Source organism: Nomascus leucogenys, chromosome 2, assembly GCF_006542625.1.
Source record: "Nomascus leucogenys isolate Asia chromosome 2, Asia_NLE_v1, whole genome shotgun sequence".
Lineage (NCBI taxonomy): Eukaryota > Metazoa > Chordata > Mammalia > Primates > Hylobatidae > Nomascus > Nomascus leucogenys.
The window spans coordinates 51,283,439-51,305,029 of NC_044382.1; the positions used below are offsets into that span (position 1 = coordinate 51,283,439).

The 21,591-nt window shown below is 43.5% G+C and overlaps 1 protein-coding gene across 2 annotated transcripts in view; it reads right to left on the minus strand.

Annotated features, from left to right (window-relative positions):
* The window catches only part of TANGO6 (transport and golgi organization 6 homolog), a 251,374-nt gene that overhangs the window by 167,301 nt on the left and 62,482 nt on the right, over positions 1-21,591 (minus strand). For both annotated transcript variants that reach the window (XR_004026078.1, XM_003262930.4), the window contains exons 10-12: positions 16,723-16,855; positions 14,901-15,092; positions 4,929-5,063 (exon numbers count right to left, since the gene is read on the minus strand). Coding sequence is in view for 1 of the 2 variants with exons in the window: in XM_003262930.4 (XP_003262978.2) it covers positions 4,929-5,063; positions 14,901-15,092; positions 16,723-16,855 (460 nt within the window). In the remaining variant the exon portion in view is untranslated. The remainder of the gene's footprint in view (positions 1-4,928; positions 5,064-14,900; positions 15,093-16,722; positions 16,856-21,591) is intronic.

Here is a 21,591-nt window from a genome sequence, read left to right on the forward strand (position 1 = left end):
AGGATAATCAAGTGAAAGCCTGTGAAAACAAGAAGCATGGCTCTCCTTTGCCCCTGATAACACATGACTAACATTCACAACACTCCCATGGGTGTGCCCAGATCTGGAGGTTGCTCACTATGGGTGAGGGCAGTGTTTTTCAACTTTTTGAGCCCATGCTCTTTTGAAAAAACAAAACAAAACAAAACAAAACAAATCATGCCTCCTTCATTAGACATCATCTTTCCTTTCTTCCTTTTATTCTTTCTTCCTTCCATTTATCCATCCATTCAAAAACTGTCAATTAAGTACCTACTGTGGCAGGTTTATTAAATATGGCAGAAAGTAAGACATCTCTAAATGAGGCTGCTTGGAAGCAACAGCAATTAAGGATTGTCTGCTCTTTGGAGTTCTATATAACAGCTTGAAATAATGGGAATTTTCCCAAGCAGTTCTATAGAGCACCCAAATTGGGCTCGGTGAAGAAGAGAAAGGACAGCATTCTAGCACAGGAACTGATTCAACCAATTCGCCTCACCAGCATGCAACAGATTTCAGCGGCTCTTCCCTCTCTCCCCTTCCTCCATTCTGCAATAGACCTCTAGCTTGCTTACCACTACGTCTACCCCAGCCTCTAATCGTTTGCAATGATTCTAATATGTAAGTCAACAGCACCTAAAACACAGTCCATGCTCATGGCAACCTTTCTGCCAAAGAGTCTGAGCAATGGCCTTTGATCAAAAACATGACCTAAGCAGGCCGGGTGCGGTGGCTCACGCCTGTAATCCCAGAACTTTGGAAGGCCGAGGCGGGCAGATCACCTGAGGTCGGGAGTTCGGGACTAGCCTGACCGACACGGAGAAATCCCGTCTCTACTAAAAAAAAAAAATACAAAATGAGCCAGGCGTGGTGGTGCATGACTGTAATCCCAGCTAATTGGGAGGCTGAGGCAGGAGAATCACTTGAACCCAGCAGGCGGAGGTTGTGGTGAGCCGAGATCGTGCCATTGCACTCCAGCCTGGGCAACAAGAGCAAAACTCCGTCTCAAAACAAAAACAAAAACAAAAACAAAAACAAAAAACAAAACAAAACATGACCTAAGCAGTGTAGAGTAAGACCAAGCTAAAGACTCCTTCCCCTTTAGAGAAGAGATGCACCTTTTCTCTCCCAATAATGGGCCCCCACCCCAGTAGAATCTAGATTTAAAGATCTGGAGCCCAGCTTTTAACCAGAGGCTCTGGTGCCTCCCTGGAACAACATGGTTTTGGTTTTTCCTAAAGAAGGTCTAGAATGGTCTGCTCAGCTTCGTGCTTTAGAGACCAACGGACAATGCAACATCATGCAGAAACTTCTTGAGGGGACAGGCAGGAGTAACCAATGTATAATACTTTTAGTGGTGACTAACTCTGAAATTTAGAAAATGAGCCTGGAATTACAGTTATCTTGTCAGCAGTCTTTTTTTTTTTTTTTATAAATTTTTGTATTTGTTTGTTTTGAGATGGAGTCTCGCTCTGCTGCCAGGCTGGAGTGCAGTGGCGCAGTCTCCGCTCACTGCAACCTCCCCCTCCTGGGTTCAAGCGATTCTCCTGCCTCAGCCTCCCAAGTAGCTGGGATTACAGGCACGTGCCACCAAGCCCAGCTGATTTTTGTATTTTTAGTAGAGATGGGGTTTCACCATGTTTGCCAGGCTGGTCTTGAACTCCTGACCTCGTGATCCGCCCGCCTTGGCCTCCCAGAGTGCTAGGATTACAGGCATGAGCCACCGCGCCTGGCCTTTTTTTTTTTAATTTTTTTTTTGTCGTCAGCAGTCTTAAATATATGCTTTTTCCAAATTAACTCCTCTTCCCAGACACAATGTTCTAATAATCACTTAGATTACATAAATTAGAAAGAAAAAAGGTTCAGATGATGTTAGATTCTTTTTTAGTTAGCCGAAACAACGAATCCTAGTAAGAAATAGGAAAAAACAGTATATTGTTAGCCTGACAATGATTAACTGAAAACACAATTCAGAATCATGACATTTTTTCTAATACAAAGAAAGAAAATCCAGCATTACTATAGAAGCCATTTACAAATCCATGATTCAAACAGAAAAAAAGTAGTAGATCTAGGGCAAAGATATAGGGGGTGACGTGCTTATGTTCACTTAACTAACTGCAAAGTCAGAGGAATGCCGGATGTAACCAGTGAGTCAGGATGGCTCACAGAAAGGCAGGGGCCTGCAAGGTATAACCTTGACATCAGTCAGGTGAGTCTGTCTTAGAACACAACTAATGTGCACAGCCAGCCCTCCAACAATGGACTTCTAGAAAGGGAAATGGAGATTTTTGTGATCTATCTTCCATTTGGGATGTGGTTTGAAATGATAAGTGTGAAGTAAAGAGAAGCCAAAAAAAAAAAAAAAAAGCACACTCTTACCTTGTGGAAAAAGACTATTCAAATTAATATTCAACCAAAAAAAACAAAAATCAATTTGGCCAACTAAATCCAATAAGAATACAACTTGAGAAAAATGATTCCAGCCGAGTGCGGTGGCTCATGCCTGTAATCCTAACACTTTGGGAGGCCGAGGTGGGTGGATCACCTGAGGTCAGGGGTTCGAGACTAGCCTGGCCAACGTGGCAAAACCCTGTCTCTACTATAAATACAAAAAAATAGCTGGGCATGTTGGCGCATGCCTGTAATCCCAGCTACTTGGGAGGCTGAGGCAGGAGAATTGCTTGAACCCAGGAGGCAGAGGCTGCAGTGAGCCGAGATTGTGCCACTGCATTCCAGCCTGGGTGACAGAGTAAGACTCTGTCTGAAAAAAAAAAGAAAAGAAAAAAGAAAAATTATTCCATCGGTGAAACTTTCCTTTTTTTTTTTTTTTTTTTGAGATGGAGTCTCGCTCTGTCTCCCAGGCTGGAGTGCAGTGGCGCGATCTCGGCTCACTGCAAGCTCCGCCTCCCGGGTTCCCGCCATTCTCCTGCCTCAGCCTCTCTGAGTAGCTGGGACTACAGGTGCCCGCCAGCACGCCCGGCTAATTTTTTTGTATTTTTAGTAGAGACAGGGTTTCACCGTGGTCTCGATCTGCTGACCTTGTGATCCGCCCGCCTCGGCCTCCCAAAGTGCTGGGATTACAAGCGTGAGCCACCGCGCCCAGCCGAAACTTTCCTTGATAGTTCTTTTTTTTTTTTTTTGAGACAGAGTCTCGCTGTGTCACCCAGGCCGGAGTGCAGTGGCACGATCTCGGCTCACTGCAACCTCCACCCACTGCAACCTCCGCCTCCCGGGTTCACGCCATTCTCCTGCCTCAGCCTCCCGAGTAGCTGGGACTACAGGCGCCCACCACCTTTTTTTTTGTATTTTTAGTAGAGACGGAGTTTCACTGTGTTAGCCAGGATGGTCTCGATCTCCTGACCTCGTGATCCGCCCACCTCGGCCTCCCAAACATTGATAGTTCTAACAGCAAGGGTATACTATGGCTCTAGAAACTGAACCAAAAGGTTTTTTTTTTAAACAACATGGAAAATATATTAGAAGTGCTAAGTAAATCTACCAAGAAATGGGCTTCACACTAATAACAGGCCCAGATAAAATTCCCTTTCCTTCTAGACAGGCTAGTGAAAGGTATACTCTAATACATCAAGAATCAGTCAGATTTGAATCCTCAAGCTCAAAAATCCATTCCCAGAGGGTATCCTACTCATTGTTAAGGGTTATGAGCAGGCTGGCTGCAGGGTAGATTTCATAAGACTCACACTAAGCCTATTCTGCTTTCCTGCAGGCTCCTCACCTAACTTGGTATGTAATCAGCCAGTCACACACACATGCATGGTCTAGCCCTTGACTATCTTTTGTCCTTGCAGGCATGCTCTTCCCCTTGGTCTCTACAATTCACCAACAACAGCCTTCTATCAGTGTCTCATGTATACCAAGCTCTTTGCTGCTTCTAAGCCTTTGTACGTGATGTTTTCCTTACTTGGAAGAGTTTCCTTTAAATCTTAGCTTATGCTTACACTTCCTCGGTGGAAATCTTCCCAGCCTAGGTTAGATGTTATGTGCTCTTGGTACCCGCCACTTCTCTTTTGAGGCCCTTCATTCAATTCTAAGTATATTTCTGAACAGTCATTTAGTGTCTGACTTCCTTACTGGACTGCAAGTTTCATGAGGGTCTGCCCTGTCCCCTGCTGTATTCCCAGCATCATAGCTTAGTATGTGTGGCACACAAGTATGCAATATGTAGGTTTTTTTGTTTGTTTGTTTTTTTAATTTTTTTTGAGACGGAGTTTCACTCGTTAGTAGAGACAGGGTTTCACCATGTTGGCCAGGCTGGTCTCAAACTCCTGACCTCAGGTGATTCACCAACCTCGGCCTCCCAAAGTGTTGGGATTACAGGCTCAGTGAGCCACCGCACCTGGCCAATATGTAGTGTTTCAAAAAATAAATTTAAAAATTATAAATTAGGTATGTAAAAGACATATACACTTAAAAGTGGCTGGAAGCAAAGCTTCAACATGCTACCTGACATGGGATGAAGAATGAATCCTGTGCTAAAATGGAGCATTCAAAATAGATGAATCCTATGCAACCAGCAGGTTACTAAGGACTTTCCCCAACAACAGTAGCAGAAACAAGGGCTGAGCTTTGGAGAGTGAGAGCCAGAAAATCTAGTATTCACCACAGATGCAAAACACCAGGCTAGATGTTCCCAAATTAAGATTGTAACAGGTAGAAAGGACCCTGCCCTTCTGATAGTGAAGTCTATTCAGGTGACAGAGTAGAAATGGTGCAACTTTCTTGTTCTCTACTTTGGAGAGAATTCTCATTAACAAACTAACTACTTTATCCAGGTTCTCCTATGTACAATATCCATTCTTATTTCTCACAAGGGTATGGAAGGAAAACAACTGATATTTCGCTTCTCCCTTCCCTCCATTCAAGCTTGCCTCATGTCTACAACTCACCTGAACAGCTCCTCCTAGCATGACAGCCACCAGCCCCATGGACATGCTCAGCGTCTGTGATTCCACGGTGCTCTCTGCCTGATGGGCCAGGCTTGCACAGGCTCTCTGCAATGTTGCTGCTACAAAGTCCACCACCTACCAAAAAAAGGGAATTGAGAATCAATCGGGAATGAAAAAAAAAAATCAAAATTCTCCTTACATCTTATGTCTACATCCTCATCTTCTTCATCTACATCATGATAGCAAGAACCATCCAGAACAACTGCTACTTACCATGCAGGTGTGATGTTCAGTGTTTTGCTTTTTTTTTTTTTTTAAACATTTACCGGTTTATTATAAAGGTTATTACAAAGGACGCAGATGAACAGATAGATGGATAGGACAAGTGGGTGGGGGTGTAGCTTCCATGCCCTGTCTGTGCTAGCCTCACTCCCAGCATCTCCACATGTTCAGCAAGCGGGAAGCTCCCAAGTGTTTCACATGTACAATCTCATTTAGTTCTCATATCAACTCTACAAGGTCAGTACTATTATCCTCATTATGAAATGAAGAATCTGAGACTTTAAAAGGTTGTTTGTTTAAGGCCATACACTTAATAAATGAGAAAGCCTATTCATACTTTTCCAAATGTTTTAATATGCTACTCCAACTTCCTTTACTTTTCATGAATTTTGCCTGAAAATTAAAAAGCAAAATGACTTGTAAATTAACTCAAAATGGATCACGGACTGCAATGCAAAATACAAAATTATAAACTCCTAGAAGATAACATGAAAAATCTAGATGATCTTGGGTATGGTGATGACTTTTCAGATACAACACCAAAGGCACAATCCGTGAAAGAAAGTAATGATAAGCTAGACTTTACTGAAGTTAAAAATTCCTGCTCTGCGAAAGACACTGTCAAGAGAATACAAAGAGAAGCCACAGACTGGGAGAAAATATTCATCCAAAACAGTCTGACAAGAGACTGTTTTCCAAAATTTACAGAGAACTCTTAAAGCTCAATAATAAAACCTGGGTTGAGCACGGTGGCTCACGCCTGTAATCCCAGCACTTTGGGAGGCCCAGGTGGGTAGATCACTTGAGGTTAGGAGTCAAGACCAGCCTGGCCAACATGGTGAATCCTGTCTCTACCAAAAAATTATCCGGGCATGGTGGCGCACCTGTGGTCTCAGCTACTCGGGAGGCTGAGGTGGAAGAATCGCTTGAACCAGGAGGTGGAGGTTGCAGTGAGCTGAGATAGCACCACTACACTCCAGCCTGGGCAAAAGAGGGAGACCCCATCTCGAAAAAAAAAAAAAAAAAAAAAAAAAATTAGCCAGGCATAGTGGCAAGTGCCTCTAGTCCCAGCTACTCAGGAGACTGGGGTGGGAGGACTGCTTGAGCCCAGGAGGTCAAGGCTGCAGTAAGCCATGATGGTGTCACTGCACTCCAGCCTGTGTGACAGAGAGAGATCCTATCTTGAAAAGAAATGAGCCCAATTAAAAATGAGCAAAAGTCCTGAACCGACATCTCACCAAAGAAAATATACAGATGGCAAAAAAGCATATGAAAAGATGCTCCACATCCTATGTCACTGGAAAACTGGAAATGAAAGCATTGGTGATATACTGTTACACACCTAATAGAATGGCCAAAATCCAGAGAACTGATTTCACCAGGAATGCTGGTGAGGATGGAGATCAACAGGAGCTCTCATTCATTCATTGCTGCTGGGAATGCAAAATGGTACAGCCACTTTGGCAGACAGTTTGGCAGTTTCTTACAAAACTAAACATACTTTCACCATACAATCTAGCCATTGCTTGCCTTGATATTTATCCAAATGAATTGAAAACTTATGTCCACACAAAAACCTGCACATGGTTGTTTATAGCAGCTCTAGTCATAATTGTTAAAACTTGGAAGTAACCAAGATGTCCTTCAGTAGGTGAATGCATCAATAAACTGTGATACATCCAAACAATGGAAAAACAGCACCAAAAAATGGGCAATCAAGCTATGAAAAGACATGGAGGAAACTCGAATGCATATTACTAAGGGAAAGAAGCCAAGCTGAAAATGCTACATGCTGTATGACTTCAACTATATTACATTTTGGAAAAGGCAAAACTATGCAGACAGTAAAAAGATCAAGGGTTGCCGGGGTGAGGAGAGAGGGACAACAGAACAGGTGGAGCATAGAGGATTTTTAGGGTGGTGAAACTATTCTGTATGATACCATCATGGTAGATACAGGGCATTACAAATTTGTCCAACTCCATAGGCTGTACAACACCAAGAGTGAGCCCTAGTGTAAACTATGGACATTGGGTGGTGATGTGTCAATGTAGACTGATCAGCTGCAAAAAATGCATCACTCTGGTGGGAGATGTTGACAATGGAGGAGGCTATGTTGTGTGAGTGCAGGGAGTGCAAGGGAAATCTCTGTCTCTTCTGTTCAATTTTGTTGTGAATCTAAAACTGCTCTAAAAAAAAAACTCTTTATAAAAAATGACCTGTTACTTTCTCACTATGTCAGAGGGTCCTGGATCTGCTTCTCAAAAGGAGGTTTCCTCCTCAGGGATTCCTGCCCTGACTCACTCCCGACATTTTGACAGTCTGATTCTAGAAAGTGAAGAATGGAGGGGTAGTGTTCAATTTCATCTAGAAGCCAGTGTCTTCGAACCATCTGTGCAAATGATTGACAGTAGTGATCCCCAACCCTTTTGGCATCAGGGACCGGTTTCATGGAAGACGATTTTTCCACGCACCGGGGTTGGCAGGGGCAGGAGGGGGAGAGGGGCGGGGAATGGTTTCAGGATGAAACTGTTCCACCTCAGATCATCAGGTGTTAGTTAGATTCTCATAAGGACTGCGCAACCTAGATCCCTCACACGCACAGTTCACAACAGGGTTCGTGCTCCTATGAGAATCTAATGCTGCTGCTGATCTGATAGAAGGCGGCGCTCAGGTGGTAAAGCTCACTTGTGCACTGCTCACCTCCAGTTATGCGGCCCGGTTCCTAACAGGCCATAGAACAGTACCAGTCCATGGCCTGGGGGTTGGAGACCCCTGATCTAGAGTCTTTTTTTAAGTATTAAATATTTGAAAGGATTAAGACTGTTCCTAGACAAGATTTTATATAGCATTTGGCTAACAACTAAGCTTTAAATAGAAATAATATGGTCAGCATCATTTTCAATGCATTTGGATTAATCACCTTAAGTAAAAACACCTTTGAATAAATGACAGCACACAAATACACATGCATGCACACACACACTCATACTTAGGATTAATGACTCAAAAGACAGAAATCATTTTAGAAATGGAAAGGCTGAGAAGGTCATAATAAGCCTCCAAACAACATGCAAGCTTGCATGTTTAATTCTCTGGACAAATCACATGCTGTGCTAGAATCTTTATTGCAAGCTTAAAGTCAGGAGAATGGCTTGTTAACACTTGTCTTCTGAAGCAACGCAGGAAACTAGAAAGGTTATTAAAAGTTCCACTTACTGAAATGAACAATGCTGTTTATGGCAGTTTTCACCACCTCCTCCATCCCTAAGATTTTATTCATACTAGAAGACAAGGACACTGGCCCTTTCTAGAGAAACTAGGTAGAAACTGTTTCTACTATCTTGGGCCAACTATTTTGCCTCCAGGGAGTTTTCTAAAGCACTCCTTAGCTGGGCACAGTGGCTAACGCCTGTAACCTAATACTTTGGGAGGCCAAGGCAGGAGATCCCTTTAGGCCAGGAGTTCAAGACCAGCCTGGCAACAAAGTGAGACCCTGTCTCTACAAAAAATTTAAAAATTAGCCAGGTACAGTGGCACACATCTGTAGTCCTGGCTACCCAGGAAGCTGAGGTGGGAGGATTGCATGAGCCAAGGAGTTCAAGTTTGCAGTGAGCTATTTCGCCACTGCACTCCAGCCTGGGCAACAAAGAGTGAGACCCTGTCTCTAACAACAATAACAAAAAATATATAAAGCATTCCTAAATTACTCAACTAGGACTATTTAGCCTTCCAACTTTTTCTAAATGCCTTTCCACTTTTTTTTTTTTTTTTTTTTGAGAGAGTTTTAGCTCTGTCGCCCAGGCTGGAGTGCAGTGGCGTGATCTTGGCTCACTGCGACCTCCGCCTCCGGGGTTCAAGCAATTCTCCTGCTTCAGCCTCCCGAGTAGCCTCCCAAAGTGCTGGGATAACAAGCATAAGCCATTGCGTCCGTCCTCCACTATCTATATGTGTGTGTGTGTGTATACAGATATCAAAACAAGTAGTATGATCCTATTACTAAAATAGACACTTTCTATGTTTGTATGTATGTTTAAAAAAAAACTCAGGGAACTGTTAACTGTAAAGAGATAGCCAACAATCATTGTCATCTATGAAGTACTCTTTCCGCCAAACTTCTTTGTGTTAACCCCAAAACCCCCTACCCATTTGGACAGCAACTCCTCCCCCTACTATACATTTCCTGTGATTTTGGTGGGGCTTCCAGCCACAAGAATAGGTGTGTGACTGAAGCCTGTTCTAAAATTTATATATGTTGTGGAGAGTGGGGACAGACCTTTACTTTTTACTTAAAACTTCTTATAAACGTACATAATTTTAAAAGCCAAATATTCCTGAAAGCTTATAGTGAAAAATAGCAGTGCCCTACTTCATTTCTTCCCATCTGATTCAGGCTGTACAGAAGCAACCACTTTTAGTTTGCTTTAATAATAAACTGTTTAGTTTATTAATAACATTAAGTCCAGGCACGGTGGCTCATGCCTGTAATCCCAGCACTTTGAGGCAGGCAGATCACCTGAGGTTGGGAGTTTGAGACCAGCCTGACCAACATGGAGAAACCCCATCTCTACTAAAAATACAAAAATTAGTCGGGTGTGGTTGCAGGCACCTGTAATCCCAGCTACTCTGGAGGCTGAGGAAGGAAAATCGCTTGAACCAGGGAGGCAGAGGTTGTGGTAAGCCGAGATCGCGCCATTGCACTCCAGCCTGGGCAACAAGAGCGAAACTCCGTCTCAAAAATAATAATAATATTAAACATTTACTATTTACCAAGCACAATTCTGAACACGTTACATGTATTAACTCATTTAATCCTCATAGTAGTCCTATGGGGGTGTCTAAACCTGCTGCCAAGACTCTGATACCTGAGTGGAAGGGGTGGAGGCCTCATTGTTGAGGATGCAGACTTCAACTTATACCTCCTATTTTTCAGTTCTCCTCTCCCACCCAGTTCAGAGTCCCTTGGGCTCAACATCTCTCAAGAGTAAACCTCCAGTCCTCCTCTCCCACCCACTTCAGAGTCCCTTGGGCTCAACATCTCTCAAGAGTAAACCTCCAGTCTTTTGCTGGGAAGGGGAGGTGGTTGTACAAAGGGAAGGAACGAATGAAGGGATTTACTGAATCCTATATAGCCTTTCAAACTGTTTTAAGCTCTAAATTCAACTCCATTTTTAGAGCTTATCTAGTGCTTCCTGTCCATCCAGGGTTCTGCAGTAAAAAGGAGCCTGCTCCTTTTTTTCTTATTTTTCTTTTCAAAAAAAAAAAAAAAAAATTTAGGCCGGGCACAGTGGCTTACACCTCTAATCCCAGCACTTTGGGAGGCCAAGGCGGGTGGATCACCTGAGGTCAGGAGTTTGAGACTAGCCTGGCCAACATGGTGAAACCCCATCTCTACTAAAAATACAAAAATTAGCCAGGCGTGGTGTTGGGTGCCTATAATCCTAGCTACTCGGGAGGCTGAGGCACGAGAATCGCTTGAACCCGGGAGGCACAGATTGCAGTAAGACGAGATTGCGCCGCTGCACTCCAGCCTGGGCGACAGATTGAGACTCTGTTTCAAAAACAAAAAACAAAAAACAAAAAACAATTAGCTGGGCATGGTGGTGCATGCCTGTAGTCCCAGCTATTTGAGAGGCTAAGGGGGGAAGATTGCTTGAACCCAGTGGGTGGAAGGCTGCAGTGAGCTATGATCTTGCCACTGAACTTTGCAACATTTGTTATTACCCCTTTTTTTTTTTTTTGAGTCTCACTCTGTCACTCAAGCTGGAGTGCAGTGGTGCAATCTCGGCTCACTGCAACCTCCGCCTCCCGAGTTCAAGCATTTTTCATGCCTCAGCCTCCCAAATAGCTGGGATTACAGGCGCTTGCCACCACACCCTGCTAATTTTTTTTTTTTTTTTTTTTGAGAGATGGGGTCTTGCTATGTTGATCAGGCTGGTCTCGAACACCTGGGCTCAAATGCTTCGCTCACCTCGGCCTCCCAAAGTGCTGGGATTACAGGGGTGAGCCACCACACGTGGCCGGCTATTACCTTTTAGGTCTCTTCTCTGCTGCTCTGTTGGTCCCTGTGGCTTCCATGAACATGTGTTCATGGCCGGGCACGGTGGTTCACGCCTGTAATCCCAGCACTTTGGGAGGCCGAGGTGGGTGGATCACAAGGTCAGGAGATCGAGACCACGGTGAAACCCCGTCTCTACTAAAAATACAAAAAATTAGCCGGGCGCGGTGGCGGGTGCCTGTAGTCCCAGCTACTCGGAGAGGCTGAGGCAGGAGAATGGCGTGAACTCAGGAGGCAGAGCTTGCAGTGAGCCAAGATCACGCCACTGCACTCCAGCCTGGGCGACAGAGTGAGACTCCGTCTCAAAAAAAAAAAAAAAAAAAAAACAAAAAACGTGTTCAGTACACTGTCTTTCACCAGAAGTCCCTATTTTTTACATCATGAACTTCCCTATTGTTTAAATGTTTTTTTGTTTTTTGAGATGGAGTTTTGCTCTTGTCACCCAGCCTGGAGCGCAGTGCAGTGGTGCGATCTCGGCTCACTGCAACCTCCGCCTCCCAAGTTCAAGCGATTCTCCTGCTTCAGCCTCCCAGTAGTTGGGATTATAGGCATGCGCCACCATGCCTGGTTAATTTTTTGTATTTTTAGTGGAGATGGGGTTTCACCATGTTGGCCAGGCTGGTCTCAAACTCCTGGCCTCAAGTGATCTGCCCACCTCAGCCTCCCAAAGTGCTGGGATTCCAGGCGTGAGCCACTGCACCCGGTCTAGTTTTTGTATTTTCAATAGAGGTGAGGTTTTGCCATGTTGCCCAGGCTGGTCTTGAACTCCTGGGCTCAGGCAATCCTCCTGCTTCAGACTCCCAAAGTGCTAAGATTACAGGCGTGAGTCATAGCACCCAGCCAAGATGTAATTTTCTAGTTTTCTTTTTGAATTTTTAGCTGTGATTCTCCTATAAAGAAAGATTTTCCTTCATATACCATTTGGTTACCCTGACATACAATTCCTACAGGAAACACAAGACAAATGCTTTATTCTTTCCCTTTACTTATCAAGGTACAAAATAATGAGTTGATGCCCTGGCAATCGCAAAGATGTCCTATGAGGGTTTTTTCTTTGACTCAGATTTTTATATCTTTGATGTACTTCAACCGTTGCAGGCATTATTCCTTTTAATGATCTAATTGTCCTATCTATGGCAATGGGAGTCCCTTCAAGTTGGCTCCAGTGTGCTACAGATATGATCCCATTCATCTTAGGTCATTTCCTTGTATTTAAGCACAACAAGATGCCTTGAGGCTTATAAATGTATGATTCCTCAGACTTCGAATCAACCTTATTCCATATAGAGCTTAGAATTCTTTTAGTAGAAACTATAAATTGGGCTGGGCACAGTGGCTCATGCCTGTAATCCCAGCACTTTGGGAGGCCGAAGACAGGTGGATTGGTTGAGGTCAGGAGTTCAAGACCAGCCTGGCCAACATGGCGAAACCCCGTCTCTACTAAAAATACAAAAATTAGCCAGGCGTGGTGGCATGTGCCTGTAATCCCAGCTACTTGGGAGGCTGAGGCAGGAGAATCACCTGAACCCGGGAGGTGGAGGTTGCAGTGAGCCAAGATCGCACCACTGCACTCCAGCCTGGGCCGATAGAGTCAGACTTGGTCTCAAAAAAAAAAAAAGAAACTATAAATTGTCACTAAGAATGCTTATTGCCACTGGGTTGTCATTGCTTCTTGGGATTGACAATGGACTGAGCTGGAAATATCTATTTTTTAAAGAGAAAAAAATAAACTATGAGTTCATACTAATATTTCCAACTGAAATTCAGTATTACAGGGTTTTAAGCTAGGCACAGTGGTGTGTACCTGTGGTCTCAGCTACTTGGGAGGCTGAGGTGGGAGAATTGCTTGAGCCCAGGAATTCAAGTCTAGCCTGGGCAACATAGCGAGACTCTGTCTCTTAAAATAAAATAAAATAAATTATAGGGTCTTTGCGCTGGTTCTTTACTTTATACCTCTTTTTTTTTATGCTAAAAATCTTGATTCCTAATAATATTCACAAAATTATATTAACTTATTTTCTTCATCTATATGTGTGTGTTTCAAAATAATATACCAATAATGGCTGGGCACGGTAGCTCACACCTGTAATCCCAGCACTATGGGAGGCCAAGGTGGGTGGATCACCTGAGGTCAGGAGTTCAAGATCAGCCTGGCCAACATGGTGAAACCCCATCTCTACTAAAAATACAAAAATTAGCTGGGCACAATGGTGCACACCTGTAATCCCAGCTCCTTGGAAGGCTGAGGCAGGAGAATCGCTTGAACCCAGGAGGTGGAGGTTGCAGTGAGCTGAGATTGCGCCACTGCACTCCAGCCTGGGCGACAGAGAGAGACTCCGTCTCAAAAAAATAAAATAAAATAAAACAATATACCAATATTATCACGAGCAGTGACATTACCAAATGCAATTTAATATTTCCTTGTGGTTCTTTTTGCCCTGATACATTTTAACCTTAGCTGAAAGATAATTTAATGGGACAAATCATTTTTGTACCAGCCTGACACCATTGTTCCTTAATTAGGAGTAAAGGGAGCTAAGTGCAAAAGCTCAAGTCATATCAGTTTTTAGACCATTTCCCCTTCCAACTAGCATCCTGAGACAAAAACATAAGGTCTGGATGAAAAAGTCTTCAGGGAATGGATATAAACACAGGAGAAACAAATCACCCTACTGAGTAACACGGGGTCAGTGAACTGAAAGAATAAGAGGCCAGGAAAGAAATCATGAGCATAATTCTCATTAAACAGGCACGGTAAGTCAGAGCTGACAGGCAGCTGCAAATTTTCTCAGCAGGAGCTATAGTGAAATGCTGCTTAGCAACACCCGAAGGCAGATGACAATGACGACCATACAAAGAGCTGGAGAATCAGATTTAAGCGTGACAATCATGCCATCTTACAACTGCCTATTGACCAACCAAGCAACAACTAATTCTAGTTAAGTGGTAAAATCTGGCAACTGCACTGCCTTTGCTTTATTACTTTTATTTCCTATCTTTTTTAAAGGTGGGAAAAATAATGTCTGAGCCAATACAATTCAGGCACTGACTCACATAGTGATACTCCTCTAAAAGCATTTTTTAAAACATCTTAGAACTTTACAGAATGTCGTGGAGATAAGCTGTTAGACAACCTATAATAAAATTCAAGGTGATCTCATTATTATTAGTGATTTCTTCAAGTTGAGTGTATAATCATTTTCAAGTTTTGATACACCTTAGAATCATCCATGGAGCCTGAGTAGGACAAAGATGCCCGGGCTCTAATGCAGACATGCTGAATCAGAATCTCTAAACGTGGGCTGGCTATCAATATACTGAAAAAGATCCCAGATAACTTTTTTTGCACCCAAAGTTGAAAACTACTATAACATAACATATAAACATTTAAGACAAAATTTTACTTGCATGAGAATCACCTCGGGAGCTTCTTAAACGTGTGGAGTCTCAGGACACTGGAACGTTTTGGATTCAGTGGCCTGGTGTGGGCTGTGTAGTTTCCATATTTAACCAGCATTCCAGGAAACACCTCATGATCCAGGTGTCATCAAATCACACTCTCAGCAACATTTTTACACTTTATTTTTTGGAAAGAAAAAAAGGCTGGGGTCCAGAATGTGGCAACTACTGACCTGAGTGATGTTTGTGAATATCTGCTCAGACATTCTCTCGCACAGAATAGCCATCAGCTGCAGGACAAGCAGCTTCCGCTCTTGGCCTTCCGCAAGAAGAGTCTGATGTTGCTCTAATTCCAAGAGGCTCTTGCTGGAGAAGGGCTCAGTTTTTAACTCTGTTTCATTTTCCGAGGCCACATGAGTCAACTCCTACAAGCAAGGCAGGAAAGAAAAAGTGAAGATAAAGCCAGTAGAACTAAGGCCTTCTCAAACATAAGTAGAAAACTTTGTTTGAACTGCATGTTTAAAGAAATAGTCTGTGTTTGTTGCAACATTATTTATAATAGCCAAAACTTGGAGACAAGCTAAATGTCCAGCAATAAGAAAAAATTATGATGTATTTACTGTATCACAGCAGTTAAAATAAATGAATTAGATTTATATGGTTATCAATATAGACAGATCTCAAAAACACTACTGAGTGAAAAATCTAAGTTGCAGAATAATATGTACAGTATGATACCATGTATATAAAAATTTAAAATCTCATAATAAAACACACACACAAAGAAATGGTTTGACAAGCTTTCTGCTTTGTGGGTATTTTTATTATTTCTACTAGTGGCCTTCCTTGAACTGAGACCTCAGATCACCTCACATTCTCAAACCCCTTTTGGAGACCATGAGATGCCTCCAGCACTATAGCTCTTTTCCTCTAAGATACTTAGAACTAACTTCTAAGACATCATGTATTACTGTGGGTTTTGTAGGCTATTCACCTACCCTTTTTGGCTCACTGAAACTTCTGCCTCCTGGGCTCAAGTGATCCTCTCACCTTAGCCTCCCAAGTAGCTGCGACTACAGGCACAAGCCACCATGCCAGGCTAATTTTTTTTTGTATTTTTGGTAGAGACGGGGTTTCGCCATGTTGCCCAGGCTGGTCTCAAATGCCCGAGCTCAGGTGATCCACCTGGCTCGGCCTCCCAAAGTGCTGGGATTATAGGCGTGAGCCACGTTTTTTTAAGTATACAATTAAGAGCACATCCCCTTGGAACGTTATTTAGAAAGAGTATTGCTGGGCATGGGGATGGGTGTGAACATGGGAGGTAAGAAAGCATCAAAAAGTGTCCCCTATTTCAAGTTCTCGAAATGTTAGCCCTGATTCCCTCCTTGAATTCTCCCATATCCACAGAAACCTTAAACTCTCTTAAGAGTTCTTTTAAAGTAGACACTTTATTTAGGGGAAGAAGCTGAGAAAGCAGAGCTGGAGGTCACTGGCTTATGATGTCATACAGTGCAACAAGGAGTAACATTATGGGGTACAAGTTACTGTCAGAGTACAGAAGAAAAGCAAGCAAAGCACAACCACTGGCACTAAGAAACCAACCCGGAAAAGGCTTCAAGTGCCTGCAAAATGAAATGAAGGAGGCAGAATTGCTAAATCTCCTTTGCAAATACCTGACAAAACAACAGTCAGAAAGGATAAGGGATTACTCTATAGCTGTAAAACCTGCTATTAACTTCAAAAGAGTTCTTACTGTCAACACAGAGCAAAGATTAACCCTTTCATACATGGAGGGTTTTGCTTTGTTCATCTCTAAACTGTCAGTGCCGATTACTTGGAGAAGTAGTAGATAACATGAGTACTAGTGAAGAAAAGTTTCCTCTTTTTACCAATCCAAAGGCTACTAAAAAATAAATTCCTTTATGTCCTCTGACCATTTTCCTTAAATTAGGGCCTACATTTTAGGACCTAAAATTATAAATGCTTTGAAAATTCAAAGGGTTTCCTGGAACTCCCCTGGAACAACACTGACCAGGAACTACAGGTAGTTCTTACTTTCAAACAGAAGATGAAGAAGTCTCCTGCCAAACCGCATTCCTGGCAGTGGGACAGCAAGCCCCCGAGATGCTCCACCCGGCCCTGCTCTGAGGATACCTTCTTGTACAGGGCTTCATCTTCATCTTCATCACTGCAATGCAGGGTAAAATTTATCTTGGCAGTGTCACCAGAGATACACATAATTTTAAACCCCATAACAATCTTCTCAAGTAACATGTTATGTCCAAACAGTTAACCATTAGAAAGATCCCCCAAATTTATTTAACTTATTTTATTATTTCTCCATTCTGAAAAAAGTACTGATTATCAGAAACTAGGCTGTTATGGGCCAGGCGCGGTGGCTCACGCCTGTAATCGCAGCACTTTGGGAGGCCAAGGCGGGCAGATAATGAGGTCAGGAGATCGAAACCATCCTGGCTAACACAGTGAAACCCCGTCTCTACTAAAAAAAAAAAAAAAAAAAAAAAAAAAAAAAAATCAAGGTCTGGGTGAGGTGGCTCACACCTGTAATCCCAGCACTTTGGGAAGCCAAGGCGGGTGGATCACCTGAGGTCAGGAGTTTGAGACTAGCCTGGCCAACATGGTGAAACTCCGTCTCTACTAAAAAATACAAAAATTAGCTGGGCGTGGTGGCTCATGCCTGTAATCCCAGCTACTTGGGAGGCTAAGGCAGGAGAATTGCTTGAACTCAGGAGGTGGAGGTTGCAGTGAGCCGAGATCGTGCCATTGCACTCCAGCCTGGGTGACAAGAGCGAAATTCCATCTCAAAAAAAAAAAAAGAAAGAAAGAAACTAGGCTGTTATGTCCTGCATGGTCATGAAGATGGATATTAGCCAGGCACAGTGGTGCACACCTGTAGTGCACTAGGAGGCTGAGGCAGGGAGACTGCTTGAGCCCAGGAGTTTGAGGTTGTAGTGCATTATGGTCACAACTATGAATAGCCACTGAACTCAAGTAACATAGACAACATGGCAAGATCTCATTTCTAAAAAAAAAAAAAAAAAAAAAAAATGATGGATGTTGGAGAATTACTATTACTTCTGCAAAAGCAAGGAGGAATTAAAGCATAAGTCATACGCAGATATTCTGGGTCCTGAGGAAAAACAAAGAGAAGGCTGCAAAGTAAGGCTAGATCACAGAGGGCCTTGGATATCATTCAAAGGAAATTTGACTTTTTTTCTGATGAGCCACTGAAGGGTTATGGGCAGCAGAAAAAGACGTGATCATCATGGGAGGACATGCAGTCTCAACTGAAAGGAACCAATTAGCTGAGGTAAGAAAATGCATAAAGGTTCAGAAAAATGAGTAGGTTGAACATGATTACCAAGTTATAAAATCTGGCTAAATCAGTGCTATGATTACTGTGAACATTTCTATATTTATTTATTTGAGATAGAATCTCGCTCTTGTTGCCCAGGCTGGAATACAATGGCGCGATCTTGGCTCACTGCAACCTCCACCTCCTGGGTTCAAGTGATTCTCCTGCCTCAGCCTCCTGAGTAGCTGGGATTACAGGTGCCCGCCACCATGCCCAGCTAATTTTTTGTATTTTTAGTAGAGACAGGGTTTCACTATGTTGGCCAGGCTGGTCTCAAACTTCTGACCTCGTGATCCGCCCACCTCGGCCTCCCAAAGTGCTGGGATTACAGGCGTGAGCCACTGTGCTCAGCCATTTTTTGTTTTTTGTTTTTTGTTTTTTTTAATTTTTGAGACAGGGTCTCACTCACTGCCTAGGCTGGAGTGCAGTGGTGCGATCATGGCTCACTGCAGCCTCAACCTCCCAGGGTGAGGCAATCCTCCCACTTCAGCCTCCTAAGTAGCTGGGACTACAGAGGGGCACCATCACAACCAACTAATTTTTGTATTTTTTTGTAGAAACCAGGTTTTGCCACATTGCCCAGGCTGGGCAAGAAATTTTTGTACTTTCTCATGAGGTACTATGGCTTTTAGTTTTTAATTCTTCTGACAAGTGAAGAGACAAAGATACTATGTATACATATACATATACATATACCTTACTTACTATTTTTAAAATTTTTTTTTTTGAGACGGAGTTTCGCTCTTGTCACCTAGGCTGGAGTGCAATGGCATGATCTCGGCTCACTGCAACCTCCACCTCCTGGGTTCAAACGATTCTCCTGCCTCAGCCTCCCGAGTAGCTGGGATTACAGGTGCCCGCCACCATACCTGGCTAATTTTTGTATTTTTAGTAGAGACAGGGTTTCACCATGTTGGCCAGGCTGGTCTCAAACTCCTGACCTCGTGATCCGCCCACCTCAGCCTCTTCCAAAGTGCTGTGATTATAGGCGTGAGCCACTGTGCCTGGCCCCAATTTTATTTTTTTGAGACATAGTTCCATTCTTGTTGCCCAGACTGGAGTGCAATTGCGCAATCTTGGCCCACCACAACCTCCGCCTCCTGGGTTCAAGGAATTCTCCTGCCTCAGCCTCCCAAGTAGCTGGGAATACAGGCATGCGCCACCATGCCACCAGGCCCGGCTAATTTTATATTTTTAGTAGAGATGGGGTTTCTCCATGTTGGTCAGGCTGGTCTCAAACTCTTGACCTCAGGTGATCCGCCCGTCTTGGCCTCCCAAAATGCTGGGATTACAGGCATGAGCCACTGCGCCCGGCCTTTTTTAAGAAATGGGGTCTCGTTATGTTGCCCAGGCTGGTCTTGAACTCCTGGCCTCAAGCAATCCTCACACCTTGGCCTCCCAAAGTGCTGGGATTACCAGTATGAACCACCATACCCAGCTCAAGATACTATATTATTATACCGTATCATCATATAAACAAATACAAAGGCATTGAAGATGCACTAAAAAGCAAAACACTAAAATAATGTGAACAGGAAGTAAGATACTAGTTGACTTTTGTTTTCCTCTTTATGTGTTTTTTGTACTATACAAAGAATATGTGTTATTTCAGTGACCAATGACATAAAATTTTTTCAGACTAAATTGAGAAAAAAAATGACGGATGTTTCATCTCATTGAAAAGTACAATTATTAATTTGGCAGACCATTTCATCGGGCAGTATGTCTCAATGTGCCAGGCCGGGCACAGTGGCTCACACCTGTAATCCCAGCACTTTGGGAGGCCAAGGCGGGTGGATCACGAGGTCAGGAGATCAAGACCATCTTGGCTAACACGGTGAAACCCCGTCTCTACTGAAAATACAAAAAAATTAGCCAGGCGAGGTGGCAGGCGCCTGTAGTCCCAGCTACCTGGGAGGCTGAGGCAGGAGAACGGCGTGAACCTGGGAGGCGGAGTTTGCAGGGAGGCGGAGTTTGCAGTGAGCCGAGATGGCACGACTACACTCCAGCCTAGGCACCAGAACAAGACTCTGTCTCAAAAAAAAAAAAAATGTGCCAGTTCACTAAGAACATGGACTTCATATTCCTCTAATAGAATGAATAACCTATACATTTAGCTTAGGATATTTCTTGTATTATCCCAGAATCTTCCAGAGTCCTTCAGATCAGTCATGTTTTCTCCACAACATTCTATGTTAAAGGAAAAGCCAAAATGGATAAACGTCATTTCTAAGCTTCTGTGAGCCATTTTGATTGTGAAAATGAAGTACTGTATTCAAATACTCCTAAAACAACATGACGTTAGCCTGGCATGATGGCGCGCGCCTGTAGTCCCAGCTACTCGGCAGGCTAAGGCAAGAGAATTGCTTGAACCCAGGAGGCGGAGGTTGCAGTGAGCCAAGATCATGCCATTGCACTCCAGTCTGAGCAATAGAGCAACACTCAGCCCCAAAAAACAAAACAAAACAAAAACACATGACAATTATCTTACGAAGCACTACTTTAGTCACTCTTAAAAATTCAACGATAAAGAGTAAATTCCAAACAATTATATTTAATTCCAGAAAAGTAAAAACTCTGGATCTAAAGATCATAAAATCCAAGCTGCTCTTATAGAGTTTCTTTAAATAAACTTCTTTTTTTTTGAGACAGAGTCTCGCTCTGTCACCTAGGCTGGAGTGCAGTGGCGCAATCTTGGCTTACTGTAACCTCCATCTCCTGGGTTCAAGTGACAGTCCTGCCTCAGCCTCCCGAGTAGCTGGGACTACAGGCGCCAGCCACCACAACCGGCTAATTTTTGTATTTTTAGTAGAGATGGGTTTCACCATGTTGGCCAGGCTGGTGTTGAACTCCTGACCTCAAGTGATCCACCCACCTCGGCCTCCCAAAGTGCTGGGATTACAGGTGTGAGCAGCCACCACGCCTGGCCCTTCTCTTTTTTTTTTTTTTTTTTTGAGATGGTCTCGCCCTGTTGCCCAGGCTGGAGTGCAGCGGTACGATCCCAGCTCACCGTAACTTCCACCTCCCGATTCAAGCAATTCTTGTGCCTCAGCCTCACAGGTAGCTAGGTCTACAGGCATGCACTACCATGCCTGGCTAATTTTTGTATTTTTAATAGAGATAGGGTTTTACCATGTTGGCCAGGCTGGTCTCAAACTCCTAACCTCAGGTGATCCACCCGCCTCAGCCTCCTAAAGTGCTGGGATTACAGGTGTGAGCCACCGTGCCTGGCCAAAAACATCTTCTTGATAACTGTTGCTGGGCAGAATAGCAGCTTGAGTTTGTACTGATAATTCTGTTTGCAATCTATGTGTTTTTCTATTTTCCTCAAGTCCATCAAACTGAAGGGGTGTTTTAAAACTTTACCGAGTTAACCATGAATATATAATTATATTTCAACACTTCAACAAACAGCAGCACTTTGAATGTGATGTGAAATCCAAACAGGAGGCCGGGCGCAGTGGCTCACGCTTGTAATCCCAGCACTTTGGGAGGCCGAGGCGGGCGGATCACGAGGTCAGGAGATCGAGACCACGGTGAAACCCCGT